Source organism: Plectropomus leopardus, chromosome 9 (assembly GCF_026936395.1).
Source record: "Plectropomus leopardus strain MGB_pleo_1.0 chromosome 9, ASM2693639v1, whole genome shotgun sequence".
In the NCBI taxonomy this organism is placed as follows: Eukaryota; Metazoa; Chordata; class Actinopteri; order Perciformes; family Serranidae; genus Plectropomus; species Plectropomus leopardus.
This window is the reverse complement of record NC_142184.1, coordinates 10,031,850-10,056,956: the sequence shown is the minus strand read 5'-3', so window position 1 is coordinate 10,056,956 and position 25,107 is coordinate 10,031,850. Positions and strand designations below refer to the sequence as shown.

The window sequence follows — 25,107 nt, the reverse complement described above, 5'->3', positions numbered from 1 at the left end:
ACTCTAATTGCAGGTAAGGCAAAATTTAAATCAATTAAATAAATGTTTTCAAAAGCTTTGTTTTCTTTAGCTAATGCCAACTGTCACTTTGAAGGTCTTTCTTTGATCATTGCCAGTTTGGGTGAGTTTACATTTTGCTTTAAAAGTCTTACCAGCATCTAAATGAAGTCCCTAAATAATAAGTGTTGTTAATAATTTTTACCACAAAGTAACTCACTGATGTTGTACATGTTTCAGCCACTTCCTCCAAACTGGTGTGTTACTTCACCAACTGGTCCAAAAATAGAGCAAATGAAGGGGGGTTCACCATTTCAGATATTGATCCAAACTTGTGTACCCATCTGATCTATGCCTTTTCTGGCATAAATTATGCCAATGAGGTGGACCCTAATGAGGCGGGTTACGAACAAAGTTACAATTCCTTTAACGGACTAAAAGATAGGTCAGTGCTTTACGCTTTAAATCCTCTGCCAACTGTATTTCATTTTTAAGCATGAATTAATCATTGCTCAACTACTTCTCTCAATAGAAATGCAGATCTCAAAACCCTTCTATCAGTGGGTGGTTGGGTCTTTGGCACACAGAGGTGAGATACGTCAATACAACAGACTAAAATACATTTGATTTAATACTGTATGTGACATGACTTTTTCAGTGCACCCTTTTGTTTAAATGTTCAGATTCAGCATGATGGTATCAACACCAGCCAACCGAGAAAAATTCATACAGTCTACTATCAAACTACTGAGAGATTATGGTTTTGATGGGATTCACCTGGACTGGGAATTTCCTGGAACACGAGGGAGTGCTCCAGAGGACAAACAGAGATTCACACTGTTGTGCAAGGTCAGATCCATAACAAGGCAGAAATATAGTATACATGATGAATATTATTACAATTCAGTATATTTAATCAGCTTAGAGTGACCCATGTTTTTGTGTTGTATAGGAACTCTTAATTGCTTATGAGGCTGAAGGAACATTAACTGGCTATCCCAGATTACTGGTCACTGCTGCACTGGCTGCTGACAAAGGAATAATTGATATCAGTTATGAAATGACTGAGCTTGGCAGGTAAACTAAACTTTTTTTTTTAATTTCACAATTATTGTTCCAGTGATTAGTGGATTTCATGGGTTGGTGACCTTGATCATACTTGTCTTTCTTTAGGTACCTGGATTTTATGGTTGTGATGGCATTTGATCTTCGTGGCCCCTGGGAGGGTGTCACTGCTCATCACAGTCCCTTACACTGGAGATCACAAGACACTGCAAGCAGCATATACTTAACCAGTGTGAGTATACTAACTCCTACTGTAATTTATATAGCCTATTGATTTCAAATGGTATTCATCAATTATTGCAATTCAGGCATATTCTGATTTTTTTTAAACTTATTTTAATTCCCCAGATGATAAAAATAATATAATATAATATAATAATAATATGGTCAACTTTAGAAAGCAAGTTTGAATTGAGCTTTTATTTTTTCAATGTATGTTTTTTCCAAATGTGTTTATCAATATTATTAAAGCCATTTTGTTATGAATACTAAATTTGAAGTCATGTTCTTGTATTCAGGCAACTTCACAGAATGGGACAGAAACACTGACATCAGGGAGCAATATCTGCCAGCACAATTAAATTATCATATAAACTACAGGTACAAACTACCTGCTCTAAATGCCACTCTGCCAGTGGCCCACGGTGGCTTGCTCTTTATCTCAGAAAAAAAGAAGGATTGAACCTTAATCCATTGGAAGATTTGCTTATATTAACCATCAAGCTATGTATATTTCCATATTTCAGGACTTTGCAATGCAGTATTGGCTGAACAATGGGGTACCTGCGGAAAAGCTCATTTTGGGATTTGCTGCATATGGGCGAACCTTTACGTTGACCTCTTCATCCAATGAGGTTGGAGCACCAGCCACTTATGCTAATTATGCAGGCCTTTACACCAGGGAGGCGGGTATCTGGTCCTATTACGAGGTGAAAGTGAAAGCTCTAAACTATTTTGAATAAATAGTGTAATCATACATATAGATTTTGATGTGTACAGTGCATCATGTTTTGGGTTCTCCCTAAATGTTGGATTAAAATTTGACATCTGACTTTTCCTTTCAGATTTGTTTTTATCTTGAAGGAGAAACAATCCATTGGATTGAAGACCAGAAAGTCCCATATGGCACCACAGGATATCGGTGGGTGGGATTTGACAACAGAGACAGCATTAATTACAAGGTAGGCATTTCATAACTGCTCAGCAATTCTCCAGAAAACAATAAATTGTGATAAAAATTAAGTTAAACAATGGCTATGTATGTATGTTTGCATGTGCTATGTGTCTTTTTAACATTCTCTCAGGCGAAGTATATAAAAGAAAACAACTTTGGAGGAGTCTCTGTCTGGTCTCTGGACCTGGATGATTTCAAGGGGCAGTTCTGTAAAGAGGGAAAATACCCCCTCATTAGCCATCTGCATCGTCTCCTGATTTCAGGTAAGCCCAAAGATTGTGAAAAATGTCGATACTATCCCGGTATTTTAATGAGATTGTAATCACTTTGATTAGCTTGTACTCTAAGTTTTATCAAGTGTAAATGTTTTCTTTCACGTGTGAAATGTCAGCAGTTAAGCTTCATTTTACAAAGCAATGATAGTACTCAAACTGCTTTTAATCCAGAGACTCCAACTGCAGACCCTGTTGGCCAGCCTGGTTCTGCAACTTCAGCCAGTACCACCACAACTGCCACTACCACCACCTCTACAACCCCCATCACTGCCACCTCTACAAGACCCCTCACCATCACCTCCACCACTACTGCCACTGTTGGGAAACCTGATGCAAATTTCTGTATCGATAAGACTGGCCTACACCCCAACCCTAATGACCTAAACTCTTTTTACAATTGTGCCAATGGCATTACATATGTCCAATACTGTCCCCTGGGTTTAATATTCCAAGAGAAGTGCAAATGCTGTACCACCACAACCTTGACCAATACTGCCGTCACAACCCCAACCACTACAACTACCACCCCCCTCACCACATCTACCACCGCTACAACCCCCCTCACAGCTACCCTCACCACCTCTACAACCCCCCTCACCACCTCTACCGCCACTACAACCCCCCTCACCACCACCACAACCACTGCTGGGAAACCAGATTTCAATTTCTGCATTGATAAGACTGGCCTACACTCCAACCCTAATAATCCAAACTCCTATTACAGTTGTGCCAATGGCATTACCTATGTCCAATACTGCGCCAAGGGTTTAGTCTTCAAAGAGAGCTGCAAATGCTGCAACTGGCCCTAAATGAGCATGCATCATCATAATTACCATCCATGAGTGGTGAAATGCAAATTTGAACACAAAAAGTGCATTACTAGAAGCTGTTTTGTCTCATTTCTTTTTATTTTATCACTGCTAAGAAAAAAGCTTTATCCACTTTTTGTACTTTATGGTACTCTTGAGCTCATATGTTTATTGTTGGAATAAACCTTTTACTTTTAATACAACATAAATTGTGGAGAAATTGTGATTTTGTTTCTGTATTGTGCAATATGTACAGAATTTAATCAAATATTTTACATGATAAATAGTCAGTCAGTCAGTCAGTCATTTTCTGTAACCGCTTGTCCTCGTAAGGGTTGCGGGGGGGCTGGAGCCAATCCCAGCTAGTCCGCCATTAAAAGTTATTTGTACTGTTTTACAATGCCTGTCTCAAGATGGTGTGCATATTCAAAACACCTTTATATATCATGATTCATTGTAAAGAATCAGTCAGTGATAATACAGAATAAACTTGGTCAGTATCATGATATTAAAGTATATCAGGGTATTTAGGAATCATAGCAGGATGATTTTCAGTACCATTGAATATTCAGATGCACACCTCTCTATTAAAACTCATTGTGTGTAGTGCACAGCAAGCGCCACCAGAGGTCAGTCTCTGCTGTTGAAACAGGCAGCTGAGCTGAAAGACATTGCTCCAGCCAGTGTTCGGGATGCCATTATAGGACTGTGAACAGCCACAACGGCAGAGAGACTGCACAACTAAATATTTCACATCTCACTCTGTTAATTAAGGATTTGTTTTGACCAAAATAGAGACGGCAATTGTTGGAGCAATAACACCGTCATATACCCCGGTGAAATTCAGAAGGGTATGAAAAAATAGATATTACCCAAGCCTAGCATAGAATTCTTCTACTACTGTATGTGATTCAACAAAAAAAATTTTAAAAAAAATAAATTTTGAAATATCACCATTCAGCATTTCCACAGTAAGAACCAGCAGCTCAACAAAAATGCAATTTCATTAAATAGTACCATCAGGATTGTAAATTCAAAAATCATTACAGCAGTCTCATATAGTTATGCCACATAGTTATCCCATGTTCATGTTCAGGCAATACTGTATGTCATTAAATATGCTTGAGTCCATTGTTTATATGACGCTATGATTGAAGTGAAAAGTAGAATTGTACCCTCTGGCTGTAAAATAACATAATTTTGTCTGAAATATAGTCATTATATAGCAAGTCAAGGTCACGTTAGGTGCTGTTGAAATAATTCATACTAATACTAACACAAACCATTGAGTTGCATTTGTGTTATTACCATTCTTTCTGTTCCTTAGAGTTCATGGGCAGAGCTGTGAGGCTCAGGGAGCTTCTGAATGTCACAGTTTTGAATCAGACTGAAGTAAAATACTACGAGGTCCTCATAGTTCTTTTTGGAAATCCGTTCATTGATGCCATGGAATCTAAGAAAAAGAAAAAACCTTTAAGGTATCTAAGAATAAGAAAATACGTTTTCTTTATGCAACTTCTTTGCACTGTTCTTGCAAGATAATTTCCTTTTATTGTCAAAGCTTAGAGGTAAATTGTGCAGTAGGTTGGCTCAATTTAAAACTCTTTTTACTATGTTTTTTGGAGCTTAATGTGTCACCAACCGCAGAAAGCTCTTTTGATCAAGAAGTTGCCCTCGTCTTTGACGGATAAATCTGTGCAAGCCATTAACTGACCCCAACATGCTTTGTTGAGACTTTTTTTTATTTAATATTAGAATAACTGGATTCTTACCTCTGAGCATCACCTGGTTTAAACCAGACAGGGACGAAGCGATAAATATCATTCGTCAGGTCCTTGAAGTGTCGACTGTCTGTGTTCCCAACACAGATGCCTGCACATTAAAACATTACATCAAAACACTTATGAAACACACGGATCTTCATAACCAAATTTTTGCATAATTAAATAACTGGATTCTACCTGGAGCAACTGTTACTGTTGGAAACATGTCCAACACAGTTTTCTTAATGATCTGGAAGCCTAAGGACTTTTCATCAGCAGAGCTGACGGGCAGAGGGTCAAACCCCTCAACAAACTCTATCTTCACTCGCTGGTCCCCAACTGTAGACTGGATTAGGTCCAGGACCTAGACAAGACAGCAAACATCTAATTCAACTCAGAATATTTACAGACATCAAGGACTCTGAAAAAGAGGAATGACATTTCTGACTCTACCTCTTGTAAAGACTGTGCTGAGTGGATTCGTAGATTTACATGAGCTTCAGCGAGGGAAGGGATGATATTCACCTACATGGCAGGAAAGAATTTCAGACTGTACTAAGTGCATTATTTTTAATCTAATATCCTGTAAATTACCCTCTATTTTAAACTTGAAATACTTTGTAACTGTACCTTAACTCCTGCATTAAACATGGTGACTGCTGTTGTTGTCCTCACAAAAGCATTAGTGTCTGGTTTTCTTTCAAGTACTCTGTAACATAAACATGTTCACTGATTTATTTCAATGGATACAATCAGAAGACACCACAGTAAATTAATTTTAGGATGCAATTACCTGCCAATAAGTGGGGCAAACAGCCACAAATTCGACATTATAAACTTCAGTGGGAGCCCAAACTGGAGACGAAAATGAGAATTTTAGAAACAACAGAGAAGGATCTAATGTGCTACTCGTGATGAGTGCTGGACTAAAAAAAAAGTTATTTTACCTTGTGCGCCAGATGCTCAAATGTTCCATATTCAGGTCCATGACCAAATAATCTCGGCATAGGGTTCTCCTCTAGTCTGAGGAAACAGCATGACACAGTTGAAGTCGTAGATTTGGGCTTTTTGTTTCAGGGGTGGTAAAAATGTAGAGTGTAGATAAACACATGGCACAGCATGAACAGAGAGACAAAGCTGGGCTCAAACCACAGGACTTATGGACTGATTCAACCCTGATTCACCCCCTACAATTGGAGAAGATATCCGGTCTGCGACCTTAGTCCAGACTGATATCCTGGATGATTACGGTTATGATCACGTCAGTGTGGAGCAGCTGATTATGTTGAAAAGCAACGGTAAACACTGTAGCCCTTGAGGCTAAGTTATCTGGCATACTACTGTTGACAGACATCAAAACTGTCAGTTAAAATCTCATCTCCATTTCTCGCTGAAGAATAGACAACCCGTGCAGACCGTGTCTCCACAAGCAATAAGAAGTACTGCATTCATGGTCCCTCTGCTACAATAATTTTAACAATCATGTAATGACGTGCCATTATTTTCTTTTATTTTCTTCTTATGTATATGATGTAGCCCGATTTCAAAATCAGAAAGGATTTTTTCACTGTGTGCCTGTCTGTCTTTGTGTGTCTGCATGTCTCTCTCCCTCTCTGTAGACACAACTGACAAGTATTGTGGAAGAACTGGATGCATATTTTATCATTTATCATGATCAAATCATTCATTTAAATGTTGAATCATATTCAACATTTCTAATATTGAAAAAGAGATTCTGAATCTCAATGTGACTATTTCTAGTTCAATAAATGTTTAATAAAATAAAATAAAAATTTAAATGGTTTACATTGTTCATAAAAGAGTTTTTAGTGTGATTTCCTCCCAAATTCGCTTGCTCAAACTACAGAACAGATGCCAAAACTATCGCGGCTGAACACGAGCCTGCTGCAGCGCTTGGGGCCGTGTAGTTCGGCGCCGTGGTGTGTCCAGTGTGAACAGTCTGACTGGTCAACACAGGCACCAAAAACAAGCAGCGCTCATAAAAAATCAGCACACTTTGTGGTCGTTGAATGTCCAGTGTGAACCCAGCATATGACACCAAAACCCAGCAGAGACTCTCAGCATAGTGTAAGACATGACTACTTTGGTACATGCCGGTGTGACAGATAGCCCTCCGAGATTTACTCGCAAAACAAAATATCTACCTGCATTTGACACTTGGCAGGTCTAGTTAATATAACTAGTTAAAAATCCAAATTTGGAGAAAATTTAACTCTTACCTTTTGACTGCTGCAGCCAAGATCCCAATGCTGGTCTCCCTGGGAGGCATTGAGGAGTGACCAGGAACCATAGACACACTGAGCTTTACAGTGGCAGAACCCTTCTCACTTATCCCAATTCTATTAAACAAGTACACACACATAAAACATAGATTTATAACAATCACCTATATTCTTTACACAATTCAATAGAGACATACCATTTAATGCTTTTCTTGTAAGCTTGCTAGGATGTCTGACTCATCCAAATTATATAATTTTTATCACAGAAAATATAAAAAAGAAATATCACGTTTGGAGCAGGACAGGTTCTTACAGAGCGGCAGGTCCTTCAAGACCACTGATGACTCCATCAAGCACAGCCAGGCCTTCGTCCAGGACAAACGACAGCTGCACACCACGCTGCTTCAGTGCACGCACAATGTTCATTGCTCCCTTGTAACCATTGACCTTTAAAAAGAAACATTGAAGGACACAAACATTAACATATGACATCTTATTTAAGTCCAAATTTAAAAAAGTAAGAGTTTAATAAACATTTTAAGTACTTCTTCATCATGACCAAGTCCAATGTAAAATCCTCTGCGTGGAGCATAGCCTTTTATCAGCAAGTACTCCAGAGCCTGAAGTATTCCCTGGGAAATAAATAAAGCATATCAGAAATCATAAATTAGGAATACTTGACTGTTCCCTGAGGGGTGATTGTGTTTCGTTACAGTTGCTCTGTTGCCAAGGATAGAGTATTAGAGAATGTAGAAATATGTACCAGCACAAAGTATGTAAAAATATAAAATACAAAATGGAAACACAGCAAAACTAAAACAATTAACACTATAATGTGTGACAATGTAAAAATCTAAAATCTAAAGACATACAGTAATTAGTACTCATATGTAAATATTCAAAATTATAAACATGTATAAAGTGCTGAGTGTGTAAAGTGTGTAAAATATAAAACTGTTCCTTATGCTACAATACAACGTATAGAATTAGTATGTTAGTTAGAAATATAAATATATGCTGATGCTAATATTAGTTTACACTGTTGAATTGCATGATCACACAAAATATCACTTGTTCTCTCACCATTAAAGAGCCCTTGTCGTCGATGGTCCCTCTACCATAGATGAAGCCATCTATCTCCGCAGCAGAAAATGGTGGAGCCTCCCAGCCATCCGACTCTGAGGCAGGCACTACATCAATATGGGCCAGCAGCATGTACGGCATCAGGTCAGGCTGCGATCCTTGCACCGAAAACAGGTGGCTGTAATTGGCCACCAATTCATGACGAACCAGGCTTGAAGAGAAAACTGTTGGGAAGGCTGACACAGGAAGAAGAAGTCGAGCTTAAAGGGGAAATTCTGTCTACTGTACACATAAAGGTCATTTTAATACTCACAAGAAACAGAGTTTTATATTTTATTCTAAAACTGTCAGTAACTGCAACTTTTGTAGTGTGTACAACTTATGTGTGTCACTCCTAAACCCGCATGGTCTTTGGTGAAAGTGCTTTTAAAGTTTTTGCTCCCTCAGTCAACTTCAACTAGATTTTATTATAAGCATGGGCGATTTAACCCCCTGAAACCTGGTGCAACATTACTTTTCTTGTGCTACATTCAGACACCTTTCATTATTGAAACCTTTGAACCCTAAGCATAATGGTAAGATTTTTTTTTTCAATAACATGGGGGAAAAAGCAGCATGAGCAACTTGGTAAGAAATGTTCCAAAAACTGCAAGAAATTAGCAGATTTAGAAAATATGTTTTAAAAGCTAGGGGAAAAAAGCTAGGTAAAACTATATTTACATGTCCATAATTACATATTTAAAATTAGATTTAAATAATTATTATAATTTTTAAGCATGTTTTCTAGACCATTTCCTTGTTTCTTTAATTGTTTTGTTTTTTTTAAACTTTTTTTTTAATTTACTAATATTCTAATTCCTTGCTAATATTGAGGCCTTTTCTTAGTAATTGGCTAGTCACTTTGTTCCCATGTTTTTTAAAGAAATTGAGCCAATTCAATTTGCCACTGAATGCACATGTCCCATTACTGCACACAAGTCTGTTATTTGTTTGTTTATTTTGTTTTGGGGTTGTTTTTTGTGTGAAAATGTTTTTGCTGTTTGTTTGAACTTTTTGCTGTTGTGTTTGTTTGATCTTGTTAAATCATTATTGCTGTCTTGATCAGGACTCATTTGAAAAGGAGATTCTTGATTCTCAAGAAGAGAATAGAAGACGTATAAAATAAATTAAATAAGAAACTATTTGTCATCCTTGATTATAGACTTAGCTGAGCAGTCAGTTGATCCTAGCAGCTATTCCTACAAAGGGTCTGCTGACACCTGTAACGTTGAGTGAACCACCTCTTTAATCGTAGAAAAGCTACCTTAAATAACATACTGGGATGAATTAGACTCTACTGTGTGTTATAAATAAATTCACAGTTATGAGGAGACAGAAAAAAAGCACAGCACTTACATGCACAGCATCAATTTAGGCTTGTTAACTGTTGAACTTTGGCTAATAGTTAGCTCGACCTGCTCGGCTAAATTACGTCGTGGGAAACCATTACACCGTGAACACCTTACTGACACTTTATGAGGAAATTGATAGTGTGACATGTTTCTTTGCAGCCTGTGTCGTTACCTTTCCGGAGCAGCCTGTCAAACTGCAGCAGCGCGGTGGCGTTGCTCTCCCTCTCTGAGAAGGACACGGTGGGGATCCGGATAGCTTCTGGATAAATACAGAGACAACGTCGGTTAACATCTGCCACTGCCGCTTTCTAAGCGTTTCTTTAAGCTACTTTCCACAAAAGTTAACGATTATTTGCACATTAGCAAGCGACATTTACCTTTAAAGTTTGCAAGAAGCTCCTCTCTCTGGTGCTGGTCTATGAGCGGTGAGATGTTACTCGTCTTTTCCCAATTTGCGAGTTGAAGTCCGACATTTACGTCCAGTGAAAGAGTCCTGATAGACGCTATGATAAATAATAGCAGCACTGTGATGAAAAAACTGCAGAAAATAATCTTTAAAAACTTAATTGTTTTGAACTTTGGCCCTGGCTCTGTCATTGTTGTCTGTTGTGACAGCGGAACTCGTTCACTGTGACTGAGTGCAGACTGAATTAGTTCAGGTTTATTGAAGGAGAGCCACCTGCTGGCGCCAGAATAACTTGCATTTTTTTTATTTACAAAATGAATATGTACAAAATATCAGGTAATTAATAGCAAAACGAGTAAAAAAAATATATTTAAAAAAAAAAGGAATTACATAATGATATATAAAGAGTATAAATGAGAGCATTTAATGATGATTACATTAAATAAACAAACACAAAAAGACAAAATGAAAAAATAAATAAAATAAAATAAATAGGGTTACATGCCTTTATAGCTTCTGTATAAAAAAACAATAATGACGCGAGTATATGGAAAGTAAGTAAATAAATAAAGTAAAGTATTTGATTACTTAAAGTAAATAAATAAAAAGTAAAATAAAAATTGAAAATAATAAAAATGATTAACAGAAAAAAACAAACACGACAAATTAAAAAAAATAAATAAATCATAAAAATGCTTAACATAGTTACATGCATATTGTGGAAAAAATGACATAAATATAAATGAATAGTACAAAGGACAGTTTTTAAAGACAATTAAATGACAAACAAAAATAAAAAAAAGTAAATAATAAAAAGTGATGAACATGGGTACTAGCATATAGAGCAAAAAAAGTATATTCAGTCAGAGGATTCAAGGGGAAATTTGCTTTATTTTCCAAAGGTTTTGCATGTTTTTGTTTTTTAATCAAATGAGACACTTGAGAAGAGCCTTAAATTATAAGAAAAAATGTAAAAATTCAGAAAGTGACTGAGAGAATATTTGTTTGTAAATAAATAGATTAGCATTTAGCATAAAAAAATAGATATTCAAGACAGCTATTATCTGGATTATTATATTAGATAATATTAAAGGAACAAATTGAATTAGGGGTTTCAAAGAAATTCAAGATTTTTCTAAAATATGTTAAATATTTCACATTAAAAAGGGATGTGAAATAGTTTCTATATGTTTATAAAAGGAGCAGGGGGTATCAGTGCCTGTAAACTTTGCAATAAGACAATTAGCTGGGTATATTTTCTGTAAAATTTTGAGGTGCACTTCCTTATCTAACTTGTAATCTTAATCATGACGACATGATGAAAGTGGATTTTACCATACGACTAATGCCATCATTTTTATGTCTGCATGTGTTTGTTTTCACTTTAGCAAGTATCATCAGTTAAACAAAAAGTATGAAGCAAAACATCCTTTATTGAAATATGGTTCAAATATTTAAAAAATACAAACAAGTACAGCAACATTAATTCACTGAAAAGGCACCATGGCATTACACAATGTGGGTTAGGTCATAGAAAAACAATATAGAATTCTCATTATTATTTATAAATTTGAAAAAATTGTTTCAGCTAACTACATGGACAGGAGCACTTTGGTTACACATCCGTTAGCAAAACATATAAAAATGTAAAACTGGACTTGAGGTTTGCTCTGATACAGACACACACATACACACAATAGTAAAGCAACATGTGCTTCCTGAAGATATCCCTGAACAAGGCTTGCATCACCGAAAAAGCAACATCTGTAAGTCAATATAAGAGTTACTCCTGTCCAGAGAGTGCTGGTGTGTCTTGTGTCTCAGCCTGAAGCAAAAGCCCTTTCTCACTGTCTGACCCCTGGTTTAGGCCATCCAGTAAAGCCACAAATGGACTGAAAGCATCATCCTCAACACAAACATAAATGAGGTACAGGAGGCACGCCACGGTGAGGAAGACAAAAATCCGTATATGTATGGGCACAAGGCGGCGCTCCACCTCTCGTCTCTCCAGGGTTGTGGGACTGGCAGGAGTGTCTGGATACACGTACTGGACAGGCCTCCCTGCTGCGCCCTTGATAGGTCTCCGACGTGTGGCGCTAGAATACAACAGCGTATATATGCTGATAATCCAAAAAAAACCTACTATGTGCCACTGTTAAAGCTGTCCACATTTCACACACAAATTACAATTCCGGTACATTTCTTGTACTGTGGTAAAATCTTATTTTTATTTAACAACATTTAATCGGTGTACTGTAATAGTGTTGGCGTGGCACTTACTGGATCCCTGTAGGTGTGGCATCAGTGTTTGGAAATATGTCCTCGAGTGTATCTTTCACAGGCTCCTGAGAAAGCTGGAAAAGAAAGCAGAAATTTCTGTAAGAGTGGACCAGAGAAAAGGAGGAAAATGTCCCAGACAGCAGATTCCCAAAGAGGAGGAGGCCCGGCAAGTCAGATAGAAATAGAGGAAAAGGGTGTTCATTAATGTTATCACCAGAGATCTGACACAAACTGACATGTTAAAATAGAGCAACTGTTAAAGGTCCCACATAGGGTGAAGTCAAAATTCTATTTATTCTTTAGCAGGTAAAGGGGCTATATAAAAATTGTGAAAGTATCAAATTGCTTAATGCACAAAGAAATGCACAGTCTAAATTCAGAAAGTGTGTCTTAATCGCAGTAATCTGTCTCATCAAGTCTTTCATTGCCACAAGTTGCACATTTTTGGGGGTCATCTATTTGATTTTTTTTTTTTTTGTCCAAGGCTTTTTAAGAAAGAGTTTCCCCCGGCCCCTCTTACCGCATTATATTTGGGGTGAGTCGAGCAGAGTGAATGAGTTTGAAGTTCAGATCATCTATCTGTCCACACTGCTAGTGAGAAAGTTGCTGCAATAATTTTGGATATCTGAGAACCCAACAATATTTGATATGTAGCTGAAGGATCTGACAAATGATGTACATTAGGAGAAAATAATATTTTCTATGTCAAACAGGGGGGAAATGGCAAAAAATGAACTGAAAGATTAATGGTCTAACTGCTTAACTGTATCACTGTGTCTTATGTCAATAACCTACAACTCGTGTAATGACATATGTGTGGGTTTTTTTTTTTTTGGTCTGTCAATACCAATGTCCTGTTGAATCTAAATATATAAAATGTATTATATTCAGAAAGACACTATGATAAAAATAATGTTTGGTTTTGGGGGTTTTTTTTGTTTTTTTTTAACATTAAGGCACGTAAGCATGTTCTAGAGGAAACCCAAAATAAAAGCATGAACCTGTAAATGAGCATAATATGGGACCTTTAACTTAAGCGTGTATAATTTTCTAGGTGGTGTTCAACACAGTAACAGTGACACATGGAAGTTACACCACACAAAGTGTGTTCTCATAGACAATACACACACATCCCATCAAGTGATAAAAAATGTTTCATCATGTATGTCTATGCCTTCATTTCCAATTTATAAGTTGATGCCTCAGGAGTGTAGTAAAGGGACTGGTTCTCCATGGTGAACTTGTCCACAATCGTCCTTTTCAGCTAAGGAAAAGAAATATAACAGATTAGGATTTCTACAGTCTAAATTCCCACCCGTGAACTTCCCCAACCACTCTAAAGTAATAATTAACTCCACAAATGACCATTTATGTGTCAATTACGTTGATCTTGTGAAGAAAAAAAAGTTGAATCCAAATATTACTATACTATTACTATCAACTATTGCTATTTATCCAGTTTTGGGATCAGTACTTCCCAAACAGACAGCATTTTTCAACAAGAAACTGAACCGGAAACTTCATTTATGCTCTCTTCAAAGCAAGACTCCACTTATAAAACCACTAACGTTGCCTTGCTAAATACAGGAGGTACTAGTTGACCACCTCACTTATTAGTTTTTTGTAGTATTGTGTTACCTCTGTGAATTTGAACTAACCTTTAAAAAGAAAATCTAAAACAGGAAGTCACACATTAACACTAACTTTCTGATGGAGGCAACAGTACACCAGCAGCTTCCTGTTTGCAGCAATGTTACTTGTCAATGGATCTGGCTTTAAAGAGAGCATAGATGAGTTTTCTTTTAGTTCAGCCCCAGTCGGAAAGGGCTGCCATAAGGGCTGGACATAGAACTGGATTAATGAGACTTGGATTGTACTGCACGAGTTGTTTGAGTTTGTAAACAGATTTTTTGATATAGTTTTGTGGTTATTAAAAGTGGATCTCCATGACTTAAATTTATCAAGAATTACTGGATTCTTGATTTAATGCAGGCGTGCAAAATAAAGTTTTCTTCTCAAAGTAAACATGAAGTGAATAAGTGATATACAATTGATCATTTGTGGGGTGAAGTATTCCTTTAACCACCACCAAAGTTTGAGCTTAAAGTGTGGCTGAACAATGAGCACTACTGACCCTGTTGGACCGTGACCAATGCTCCTGCACATTGCTCCCATTCAACACTCTCTCTGTGTCTGTGCTACTGGAGAGTGACCTCCGACTCTCCATCTGTTGTTACGGGTAAGAATGTACATGACTGACTGAGCACTTAAACAATGAAAATGCACAACAAAAATTTCATTTTTAAAGATGTGAAATGTGGGTTTGAAAGCAAGTAGGATTAACTTTCCTCTTCAACCATTTGAGTTATGCTGAAGGCCTGAGAGGAAAACGATGAACTGCCACTGGTTACTGATTGTGATCCACATGGCAACTGCAAGGATTTGTATTTTTATCATGTTAACAGCAACACAAATATATATCATTCATCACACAATACTCCAGTGCAATACCAAAGCCCATGAGTGTAAAACAAAAATATCCCATTGGTGGCTTGAGAAGGACACACAATCAAGTTACAGTCTAAGAAAGGAATGCAGAGAATTTCAAATCCACGAGAAGTGAAATAAGACCAGCCTACCCCTGATCCTAATCCTGAGCGTTGATCTACAGAGGATGCTTTACTAATTCCTACGGGAATCTGCAAGCAGTGAGGCCGACTCCGCTCTGATGATTTTACCGCATTCCCTGAATTCCACTTGGGACTAGGTTCACTGTCTCTAGAAGCATGAGCGCGCTACAAAAGACCAAGCCGATCAAACAAAAGGAAATAAAAACATATCAGCGTCCCCTGAGAATTCAGATTGACAGAACTTTGTGCAAAGATATGAATATCTGTAGTATTTACCAGCCTTGATGAAGGTAAAAAGCACTGTGGGTAAACAAAATCTCCATTCTGAAACCACAACTTTACCTGTGAAAAGTAAAAAAGAGTCATGCAAAGAGTGAACCCTTCCAGTCAGAACACAAGTCTACAGTTGCAATCTGCAACCACTAAGTGGCACTGTAGGGGAGATTTATTTCAAGATTACAGTTAGTGATGGCTAAAATGCAAGGTCTTTTAACCAGCAGGTAGTGTTCTCCAAATCACTGCACCAAAGACAGGAAAAAACGTCCTGCAATTTTCTCACCTGACTGCTCACTTGTTGTGCTTTGTCTGATTGCTCAACATCGTCCTCTTCTGCTTCTTCAGGATCTGTTCAAATCACATAAAACAATACAAAGCAAATTATTATCTGATACAAAGCATAAAAATAAATATCTTCACAAAAACGAAAAGACATTTCACATTTAACATTGTTTCCCACATAATTATAATCTGTGGGGTGTTTTTGTTTGTTTGTTTGTTGTGTCATGTTCGTGCTCCTTTTTTATCAATTTGTATTCCCTCTCTGAATTTTGAATTTGGAATACGCAGCGAATGCAGAACTTATAACCCGTTCTCATTCCAAAGTCATCAAATACCACGGCCACTGCAATGCTCAAGATCCCAACGCCAAAAGCCTCTTTTCACATCCACGTTACGCCACTGGACGTTGTCAGCTGAGAACACAGCCGGACAGGACCATTCAAGTTGTTATTATACGCCAACGGACAGCCAGATGGCACCTGCCTTAACACAGCTGGCGTCAGTTGAGAACGTGGCCAGACGGAACCGGTCAGGCCTGCATGATACGCCGATGGACAGGGTAAAATGCTGGGGCTGATGACGTGATACAACAAGCAGAAAGGTCCCTAGAGGGTGGGCAAGAGAGGGGATGGATGGGTTCAACAAACCCAGACTTCCTGTCTGAATGTGATGGGGGTTTTTCTACACCTTACCGTGCCTCTTTTGCCTAAGCCTAACCATCTGTGCCAGCGTATATGTTTGTTGACATCCCATTAAGGTTGCCATGTGCTTTTGTTGCCTGAAGATAACCAGGTGCGGCATAATCTAACCGTGTGCTTGTGGTGGGATTACAGTAGAGAACGTCAACAGCAGACTGACAAGGATACCTTGAGTGTAGTTTGTAGATGTGGAAGTCCACTCCAAAGTGGCAATATGTGACAACTTAGGATGACAATGTGTTGGAACTTGTTGTGAGTTATTTTTTCCCTCAGCAGCTGTTTGAGGAGTTTGTGTCGCGGAGTGGTTAACTGATCTGTTGATCTGGTGGATGAGAGGAGAAGGTGCTGCAGACTTCTAGATCCAACACAATGAACGCTTAGTTTAACTTTAACTGCGTCTGAGATCCTGCTGCTCCGTCTGTGCCCAGAATACGCTTTACGTTCCCAAGAGTTTTGTGCAATTGATAACCAATATGCAATCCACTAGTGTTCCTAATAATGGTCCAGCTACAAAGATATAAAATCAATATGTCTCTGCAGCTGTTTTAATCGTGGTGAGCCGCCACAAATAAATGGATGTGTGGGAAACCCTGATTAGTCATACCTGACCCTTTATCCTCCTCTTCCCCATTTTCCTCATCTTCTTCACTGTCTGAGTACAACACATCTTTCTCTGCTCTGTTCAGATGGCCTTGTTCCTCAGACTGAAGCAGCTTCCTGAGTTTCTTCTCATACAAGGCTCTGGTGGAGGCTAACACAGACAAACAATGCAATGGCAATTAGTATTTTCAGATGGGATCGAATAGACTTAAAAAGAATAGAGTGAAGGTGAACATGATGTCTTAACACAATTACTAAAATAAAGCTGCATTATTGATGGCCAGAAGGAATCAATTTTCTACAATGAAAACCAATTTTGAGAGTGTTAAGTGCAACCTCACCAACAATGGGCCCGGCTTTAACCCCATATTTGAGTAGCGCAGCCTTGAGGTCATCGTCAGTCAAACCACATGGGTCGGGCATCTCTGCATCCTCCTCCTTGTCATCACAAAACACAATTTGTTGAAATTACCGAATGCTATTTGATACACAACAAAAGCTGCAGCTTGAACGTCAGCAGTTTTCAGGTGTGGGATGCAGAGCATAAAAAACAGCTGGAGGCTGCATTTTACAAATCTGTTCAATGCTCATTTTATTTGGGTACTGAATTAATATTCTATTCTGTTCTTATAACATCTACCTATTCTGAACAACCACAGAAGAAGAGGATATCAGTTAATGCTGGTTTATCAGGTATTATCTGGCAGAGAGATAACTATGATAGGTTTATTATCTGGCTGTAAAATGCTCATAATTGTCACAGCTCCTAACAGCAACACTGAAATGATCTGTCAACAATCAGTGGGGCTGCATCTAACTATTATCTATCTAATGATCAATCAATTTGCCAATCATTTTCTAATTTAATCTTGTATTAGTATAATGTGTGAAATGCCAAAAAAGTTCTAAAAGTTCTAAAATGTTTGTTTTGCCTAACTCACAGTCCAAAACCCAAAGATATTCAGTTAGCTATGATACAAAACTAGTCTCAACTAATGATTGTTTTCATTTTTGACTAATCTATCAATTATTTTCACAATGAAACTATTAATTGTGTAGTCCGTATAAAATAAAAATTCTGATAAATGCTCATAACAATACCCCAGTATGCAAAGTGACATCTTCAGTTTGCTTCTTTTCTTTAACCAACAATACAAAACTCTTTATTTACTATCATAAATGACAAAGAAACACATCAAATTTTCTCATTTAAGAAGCTGGAACCAGCAAACGTTTAACTTTTTTTCTCTAAAAAAAGGACTGAAATGAATAATTGATTATCAGAATAGTTGGCGATTAATATTCTCATAATGGACTAATTGATACAGCTTTATATAAAGCAGTAAAAAAAAAGCAAATTGCTACATTAAAAAGGCTGCAACCAGTTTGTATTATGCTTGAATAATGACTTAAATGCTTAAGTGAATATCAAAGTGGTTCCAATTACTCTGCTTGAATTTCCCTAAGTATTTCAGCTCCAAATATCAGTATTAGGCCCTAAGTGCAAATCTTGCATCAGTTTCTTGATATTAAACTCTACCCCTGACTTTACACCATTTCATAGTTGAGGCTTAATAGACTAAACACAGTCTGCCCAAACAGACAGTCTTTCTACCCCATGACACGGCACAGAAACAACTTCCAGACCTCAAGTGCTAGTGCTCTTCTTGGCACCCACAAATGAAAGTGACAGGTGCGGCAAACACATGCACAAGATTGCAATGGCAGAAGCCAGCTACAGAAATGTCTCGTGTAAATCTATACCAACTATACAGCTGGTGGCTCATGGTCAAAATACTACCGCAAGCTGAGAGGACTAGCGGTGACCCAGATCTCCCTCTATTTCCTCCACAGCTGCTGACCTCACACAGCATTCATTTAATTCAGTTCATAACTATTATTATTATTATTATCATTATTATTATTAATAGTAATAATAATAGGCCTGTATGTTATTTGTGTGTAGGGAGGGGGTGGTGCACAACAGAAGTGGCTTGTCAAATATTTTTTTAATCACTGGAGAGGGATGTTTTGTTTGTTTTTTTTATAATTTGGGGTTTAGGGAGGGACATACAACTTAAAGTGGTTGTATTACATATTTACTTTTTTATTTTTAATCTCAGCTGAACTCCAAAACCTACCAGCAGGTTTGAAAGGCATTTCTTCTTTACAATTTCTCAAAATTAAACCATTTATCATCACCAGAAACTGTAAAGACTGAAATTATGGTGCTGCTTTTTGGAAATAAGTTTTATTCTCATGCAGTATGCTTGTTGCATTGGCCTTCATATGAATATAAAAAACATATGGTTAGGGCCTATTTATGTTAGAGGGAGGTTCATGCATTGCCCCCAGACATTCAAGAGAGGATCAAAACAAAATTTTATAACAAATTTCACTTCTGCCACCCCCTGTAAATAAAGAGGACTTGTTATGATGCACAATGGCCCCTCTTTATAATTGTTTTTTTTTTTTTTTAAGTTGATGTCCTTGAAGAAAGCATTTTTAAAATGCCTTTTACCAAGCATCACATTTATAATTATGTTTTTTACTATTCAGAACGGAAAAACACTGTTCTGTTGTTATTGGTCTCCTATATTTAATGCTATCATTATGTCAAGTCAACACGTAACGTTACACGTTGTGACTGCAAAAGTCAATTAGCATTACATTCAAAAGTTTGATCACTCACTGCCACATCTTGCTCTTGATGATCTCCCTCCTCGTCGCTAGAAAAATCCGCAGCGTTTGTCCGGTCGATGTGTTTTAAGTGCAACTTCACATAAACCTCCTTTTTGCTCTTAGCAGGTGGCAGCGCGACATTGTGGGCGACTAAATCTGACTTGAGTCTAGATTTAGAGAGGTTAGCAGGGTCCTCCACAAACAGCGACATGTCACAAAGAGGACGCAGAAATTAAAAAGTGGCCAAACCAGTGCTTAGTTGTTCTTTGTATCTGTATAAGAAAACGTCTTTTGCAGTGAGTCACATGAACACCCGACAGAGCTGCTGGGAGCAACCTCCTGCCTGAGGTCTGAGGATCAAACTGAACTGAGAACAGCTGCAGCTGATGACCGCCGACGACGTGATTGACAGCACAGCAAGGAGCCAAAGTTATATTAGCGTCACTAGAAAGCTACTAATCAGTGGGATTCGCTATCTACCTTCAAATTTCATTGTTGTTACATTTAAATTATTTATGAAACTTTTTTTTTATTGTTGATCTATTAGAAAATAAAATAAAAACCATAAGGCGTGTGTGACTTTGATCTTCTTTTTCATTTAGTTAGTTTTAGGGGTTTTGATTAACCCTGTCCACCCAATGAATGTAATCTAAAAGTTCAAAGCTCCCAGCTGATAACTTTAAACAATAAATCATTTCAATCCTGTCCAATACATAATCTTATTTTATTTCTGTTTAGGCCTTTTTTTAAATAGAGGACGTTTACACTTGACTTGTCATAGTAGTAAAAGCACATGTGTTATTAGCATGAGATTATTAGACTTTGTGGGTCTTTACCTCTTTTGTTGTTCTTCTGCATCTCTTTGTAGTAGTCTTTTTGTTGTTTTGTGTCTCTTTTTGTCATTTTGGGTATTAACATTCATTTTGGCTGATCCGATTGTAAGTGCACAGGCTAGGTAAAGATGTAGCAAGTGTAAACAACCACCAAGATGCATTGTGGTCAAGTCAGTCAAACCAATTACCAAGGTGGTCTGGGACACATTTGACCACATATCTTTTGCATGTAGGCTGCTATTGCATCCTAAAGTGTTTCTGACAAGGGCTAAATCATCACTGCAGTACTTGTTGGTTGTTTTTGTGAAAGTGCACTCATGCTCAATAACTCAGCCATTTTATGTCCAGTTGATCAAAGTGTTGTGACCATCCATCGTTTTGCCCTATGGAGGGAGATGTCCTAAATTCTGCTGACAGCGATATATCCAGTTGTACTAACACGACTGCTATTGTGAGTAGCTGCAGAGCTGCTAACAAAAGTCTGACCGTAATAACTGAACGAAAGGGGGAGACATGCACCAAAAGGCCACAGGCTGGAGCTGAACTCAGAGCCATTGCAACAAAGACATAACCTTTTCTACATGGGGCACCCACTCTACCAGGTGAGTTACTGGACGTTCCTACTATGCACAGCAGTAATTTGAGTGACATTTTGCAGATGATGGCCCAGGAGGCCCCTGACATTTTGGGTTCATGGGTTTGTGCCCGGTAGGCCCCTCAGCAGCCACATAACATTAACAATATGCAGGTTTCCATTCACCCTCAAATTGCACAAATTAAATATGCCACTATAAAATATGCCTAATGGAAACATGTAAATTTTTTAAAAAGTCCACTTTATCACAAAAAAGTTTTTAACGCTCACGAGTTGATATTTCAGGTGATTCAGAAAAGCCACATTACACAAAACTGCAGTGGAAACTTTTTTTTTTTTTTGCTTTTATAGGTCACATGATGTACGTCTTAGCCACAAGGACACTTCACAGGTAGCCAGTCTATAAGTAGCTCTGGTTATGCACTTGTCGGTAGGAACTGGTTCCCTCGGGCATGATGCAACAGGTGCTACAAGAGGTGCATAACTCTTCAAAAACGTCCACAATTCCTCCATGACATCGTGGACTATCACCTCCCAGAAATCTCTCATACGTGGCCACTCCCACATATAAGGGGCTTGTCTTTCCATTATCGCTCGCATAAAACGCCTACGTTGCCTTCGATTGTAAATAGTGACAAGTAGTGCTGTGGCTGCAATAGAAATAAACCTGTTTATACATCCATCGCTATACTTCTTGGAAAGTTATTGCAAGAAGAGAAGTCGTATAGCATCACTTAGTGGAAACGCAGTTATCTCACTATTGTGTTTTATCGACATTTTGAAAATTTGTGCAAATCTGTTATGGAAACCTGCCAGTTGTCTACGTTCTATTCAAACCATGAAAATGTGAAAGTGAGCCAGCCATTTAACTCATTAAAATTCATATTTTTATTTAAACCTGAGCTTTGTCAAAATGTCTTTAGTAAAAATGAAAGCCTATTTGGAAGGGTATTTTTACAGTTGAATTTTTAGTGCAAATTCATCAAGCCAAGACACTGGATTGACTGTGTACCTTTGACCTTCAGCTTGGACCCGGGCTTTGGTTGCTGCTGGTGTCGTGGTCGTCTCTCTGGTGTATGCTGCATTTTTACTGGAGTGACGCATCTGTCTAGTGCATGTAGAAGTGGTGAGCAGTTTTTTTCCAAACATCTGTTAACAAATAAAAAACAAAACAAAACACTTGTTCAGGTGATTGTCCGTGAAGCAGGGAGCGTGAAATGTGCCATTGAGGATTTTTTTTCCCCAAACAAACACCTACAGCAGGCATCTGATCGAACCAACACTTTGATCATCTGAAAAACTTGCTGTGAAAAAATGAAATTATCAGTGCTCATGAAGAATAGCTGCTTCTTGGAACAGACCTCTTGTGCTTTCAGAGGTGTTATAAGTGTGAAATATAAGAAATCTCCTGGTAGAATAGAATTAACGTCACTTTCTCAAAAAAAACATGATTATTAAACTTGTGTGGACGACTGTTGAGAGTAAAACTCAACAACCCCTACCCCCCTAACATCTGCCACTGAGGTGGCTGCTGTTTTCCAACAATTATTCTGCTTCATGAAACAGGTCCCTGATTTAGGGGAAACAGTTGGTACCACAAATAACAATTACAATCGAGGGGATTTCTGTAGCAAAGAAAAACAAGAAAAAGAAAACAAAATGAAACAGCCTAAGATGTCCCCACAGAATTGTATTCCTTAAATACCACTTTATGCCAGTCAAAACATAAACAGAGGAAGCAAAATGTATCCCATAAGCCATGGATGGGTTTGTTTTGTTTGTCTTTGTTGCAAATCGTACAAAACAGCTAAAGGATACTTAATTAGATGACTTCGCTACCTCGCTGCTTTGTGCATGCAAATATGAAATGACAAGACAGCAGGTGTTTACATCGCATTGCGGTGATGTTTGAGTTTGAGTCGAGCAGACTTGATTGCCTGCTGTGTTGTTTACTGTTGAAAACTTGAACTGCACCATTTTTAGATTGGATCAACACATTGTGATGTGAGGGAAACAACATTGGCTTTCAGCACAGATCTACAGAGGGATGAGGGGATTAAAACTGCCTGATTGGGATCCATCAGTTGTGAACATGATACTGTTGTATTATTCTTTTTACGGAAAAATAGGCCTACTTAGATTTCAGAGGTTTTCTGATACATTTTTCCTCTTAATTGTGCAGCACCGCATATAGATACACAGGGTTGTATTTGTCTGCTTTTGCCTTTGATTCAGGGCAGGCAGGTCATGAAACTGATTCTTGGTATATGTGAGCAGTTCCCTGTGGGGTTTTTGACCTCAGTGACGCTTTGGAGCTGCTTTACTATGAGTGGGTCCCAATTTTGTGTATCTTATGCTTGCACACAGGGATGCACACGCAAGAGGGTGACACAGGCATACAATGCTGGTGGTTCATACTATTTCAGGGATTAAAAGGTGGTTGTAACATGTCAAGATATACTGCAGTGTGTTATCTCCTTTGCATGCATTTCCAGTCAGCCTATACACTTTTATCTGTCCAATAAAGACAGTCTTTAAAAATGGATGCAAACAATGCTTGAGTTAAAATACTTGCAATGCTTTCTGATAAAGGAAACGCATGCAACACATTTTTTAGAGCTCAAGGATACGTACAATATGTTTTGATAAGGTGATGTAAACATAACTTCTGTTTGTTCACAGGAGAAATGTTGCCGTTGTATGGGTCTGCACACTACGGATGTGTTATATTTGCACATTATGTAGCATATACAGTATACTGAAACTTTATGTTACAACACTGTGGTTATCATGTGGTTATGGTGTGTTTTGGGATAAAATACCCAGTTTTGAGGGCACAATCCCCACTAGAAAAGTTTTATCTCGGTTAAACAAAGCAACTTGTTTTTGTGTCACTATCCTAGCTGGAAATGCAGCAATGTCTCAATCAAGAACAACCACTTTTGCGCCACTATTGCCGCAGGAAACACAGTAATGTCTTAATGAAAAACAACCACTTTTCATGTCACGATCCCTGCTGGAAAAGCTGCAGCAGGTCACTACAAAACCACTCATGTTTAGTGCCTTATCTGCAGCTTGGCAGACACGACACACCATCTCCCATCTCCTCTACCTTCCAATAATAAAATCATAAAGTGTGTCACTTCAGAAACATTAATATGGTACACTATGCTATATGTAAATCTAACATGTACAAGGTTTGCATTAATGCCGACATTTTCTTCTTTCAACTGGGCTGACAGAACTCGACAGGGCACCTTTAAACTCAATTGGAAATATAATTGATCTCCTTCACTCATCCCACAACACACAAAGCTGAAACAAAAGACATGTTCACAGATTGTGTTTGAAAGCCGTACAAAAGGGTTTGTGGAGAATACAAAAGTCTCAAGTGAAATTATTTAAAGTGGTCTGAGACTTGATATGCTCATGTTTGCTTTGCACAGAGAAGAAAGACTTGTTTCAAGAAGTCTGATATGGATACTTCCTAGTTCAAAGTCGGGAGACATTCAGCAGAGAGTCATTGCAGTTAGGAGCCTGAATGCTCCTGGAATCCTTTTGAAAAATGTACTCGACACAGGAGGGGGCAGGAACCATGAGAGGCCACATTTGAAGGGCTTTATACAAGAGCTGCGATGGCTCAGCTGCTAAAGGTGCACGCCATGATGTAACAGTTTGCTGTTTATAGTCTAGTTGCATGGTAACCTATTAAAATGACCATTAAACAGTCAGCTCTAGCACTGATTCAAGCCAAAATTTCTAAAGTTGTAAAGACATGGGATACATAAATGTTGTTGTTTTTTTCTTAAGTTGTGAATGATATTATGCAGTTTATCATTGCCACAGGTATGCACATAATCTTTCTTTAAATATGGATCCCAATTCACTTTCAGTAAATGAAAACCATGACGAATACTGAACGACCAAAAATCCTTTCTGTCTGGTCACTGAAAAATAGACAAATGAACAAACTAAACAAGACAAAGGAAAAGTTTACAAATGCAAATTATAACCTGAATACAACA

At 37.9% G+C, this 25,107-nt stretch overlaps 2 protein-coding genes and 1 pseudogene across 9 annotated transcripts in view; 1 reads left to right on the top strand and 2 right to left on the bottom strand.

Moving 5' to 3' along the window:
* pm20d1.2 (peptidase M20 domain containing 1, tandem duplicate 2) overlaps nucleotides 1-10,459 on the bottom strand; it is a 139,707-nt gene extending 129,248 nt beyond the window's left edge. For 4 of the 5 annotated variants that reach the window (XR_015777438.1, XR_015777439.1, XM_088081939.1 and 1 more), the window contains exons 1-12: nucleotides 10,178-10,459; nucleotides 9,973-10,059; nucleotides 8,410-8,645; nucleotides 7,872-7,958; nucleotides 7,640-7,773; nucleotides 7,324-7,443; nucleotides 6,031-6,106; nucleotides 5,877-5,938; nucleotides 5,714-5,792; nucleotides 5,537-5,608; nucleotides 5,282-5,447; nucleotides 5,093-5,192 (exon numbers count right to left, since the gene is read on the bottom strand). Coding sequence is in view for 3 of the 5 variants with exons in the window: in XM_088081939.1 (XP_087938065.1) it covers nucleotides 5,093-5,192; nucleotides 5,282-5,447; nucleotides 5,537-5,608; nucleotides 5,714-5,792; nucleotides 5,877-5,938; nucleotides 6,031-6,106; nucleotides 7,324-7,443; nucleotides 7,640-7,773; nucleotides 7,872-7,958; nucleotides 8,410-8,645; nucleotides 9,973-10,059; nucleotides 10,178-10,397 (1,439 nt within the window). In the remaining 2 variants the exon portion in view is untranslated. Of the gene's footprint in view, nucleotides 1-3,398; nucleotides 4,774-5,092; nucleotides 5,193-5,281; nucleotides 5,448-5,536; nucleotides 5,609-5,713; nucleotides 5,793-5,876; nucleotides 5,939-6,030; nucleotides 6,107-7,323; nucleotides 7,444-7,639; nucleotides 7,774-7,871; nucleotides 7,959-8,409; nucleotides 8,646-9,972; nucleotides 10,060-10,177 lie in introns of those variants that run through there. The other variant, XM_042492451.2, reaches the window with a different exon arrangement.
* Nucleotides 228-3,353, top strand: LOC121947408 (acidic mammalian chitinase-like; annotated as a pseudogene).
* A 1,162-nt stretch (nucleotides 10,460-11,621) lies between the features above and the next one.
* Nucleotides 11,622-22,229, bottom strand: lemd1 (LEM domain containing 1). Of its 4 annotated transcripts, none has more exons than XM_088081934.1 (11): nucleotides 22,095-22,229; nucleotides 17,314-17,410; nucleotides 16,977-17,123; nucleotides 15,676-15,740; nucleotides 15,393-15,458; nucleotides 15,126-15,281; nucleotides 14,837-14,918; nucleotides 14,621-14,715; nucleotides 13,661-13,750; nucleotides 12,487-12,560; nucleotides 11,622-12,302 (listed from the first exon to the last, which is right to left on the bottom strand). In XM_088081934.1, the coding sequence occupies exons 2-11, from the start codon at nucleotides 17,393-17,395 to the stop codon at nucleotides 11,990-11,992; spliced, it is 1,170 nt and encodes a 389-aa protein (XP_087938060.1). In that variant the 5' UTR covers nucleotides 17,396-17,410; nucleotides 22,095-22,229; the 3' UTR covers nucleotides 11,622-11,989. The 4 variants fall into 4 exon arrangements, with proteins under 4 accessions (XP_087938060.1, XP_087938059.1, XP_087938061.1 ...); XM_088081932.1 differs by lacking the exon at nucleotides 22,095-22,229 and adding an exon at nucleotides 19,665-20,055 and having other exon boundaries at nucleotides 11,625-12,302; XM_088081933.1 differs by lacking the exons at nucleotides 15,393-15,458; nucleotides 22,095-22,229 and adding an exon at nucleotides 19,665-20,056 and having other exon boundaries at nucleotides 11,624-12,302.
* Nucleotides 22,230-25,107: the final 2,878 nt, after the last annotated feature.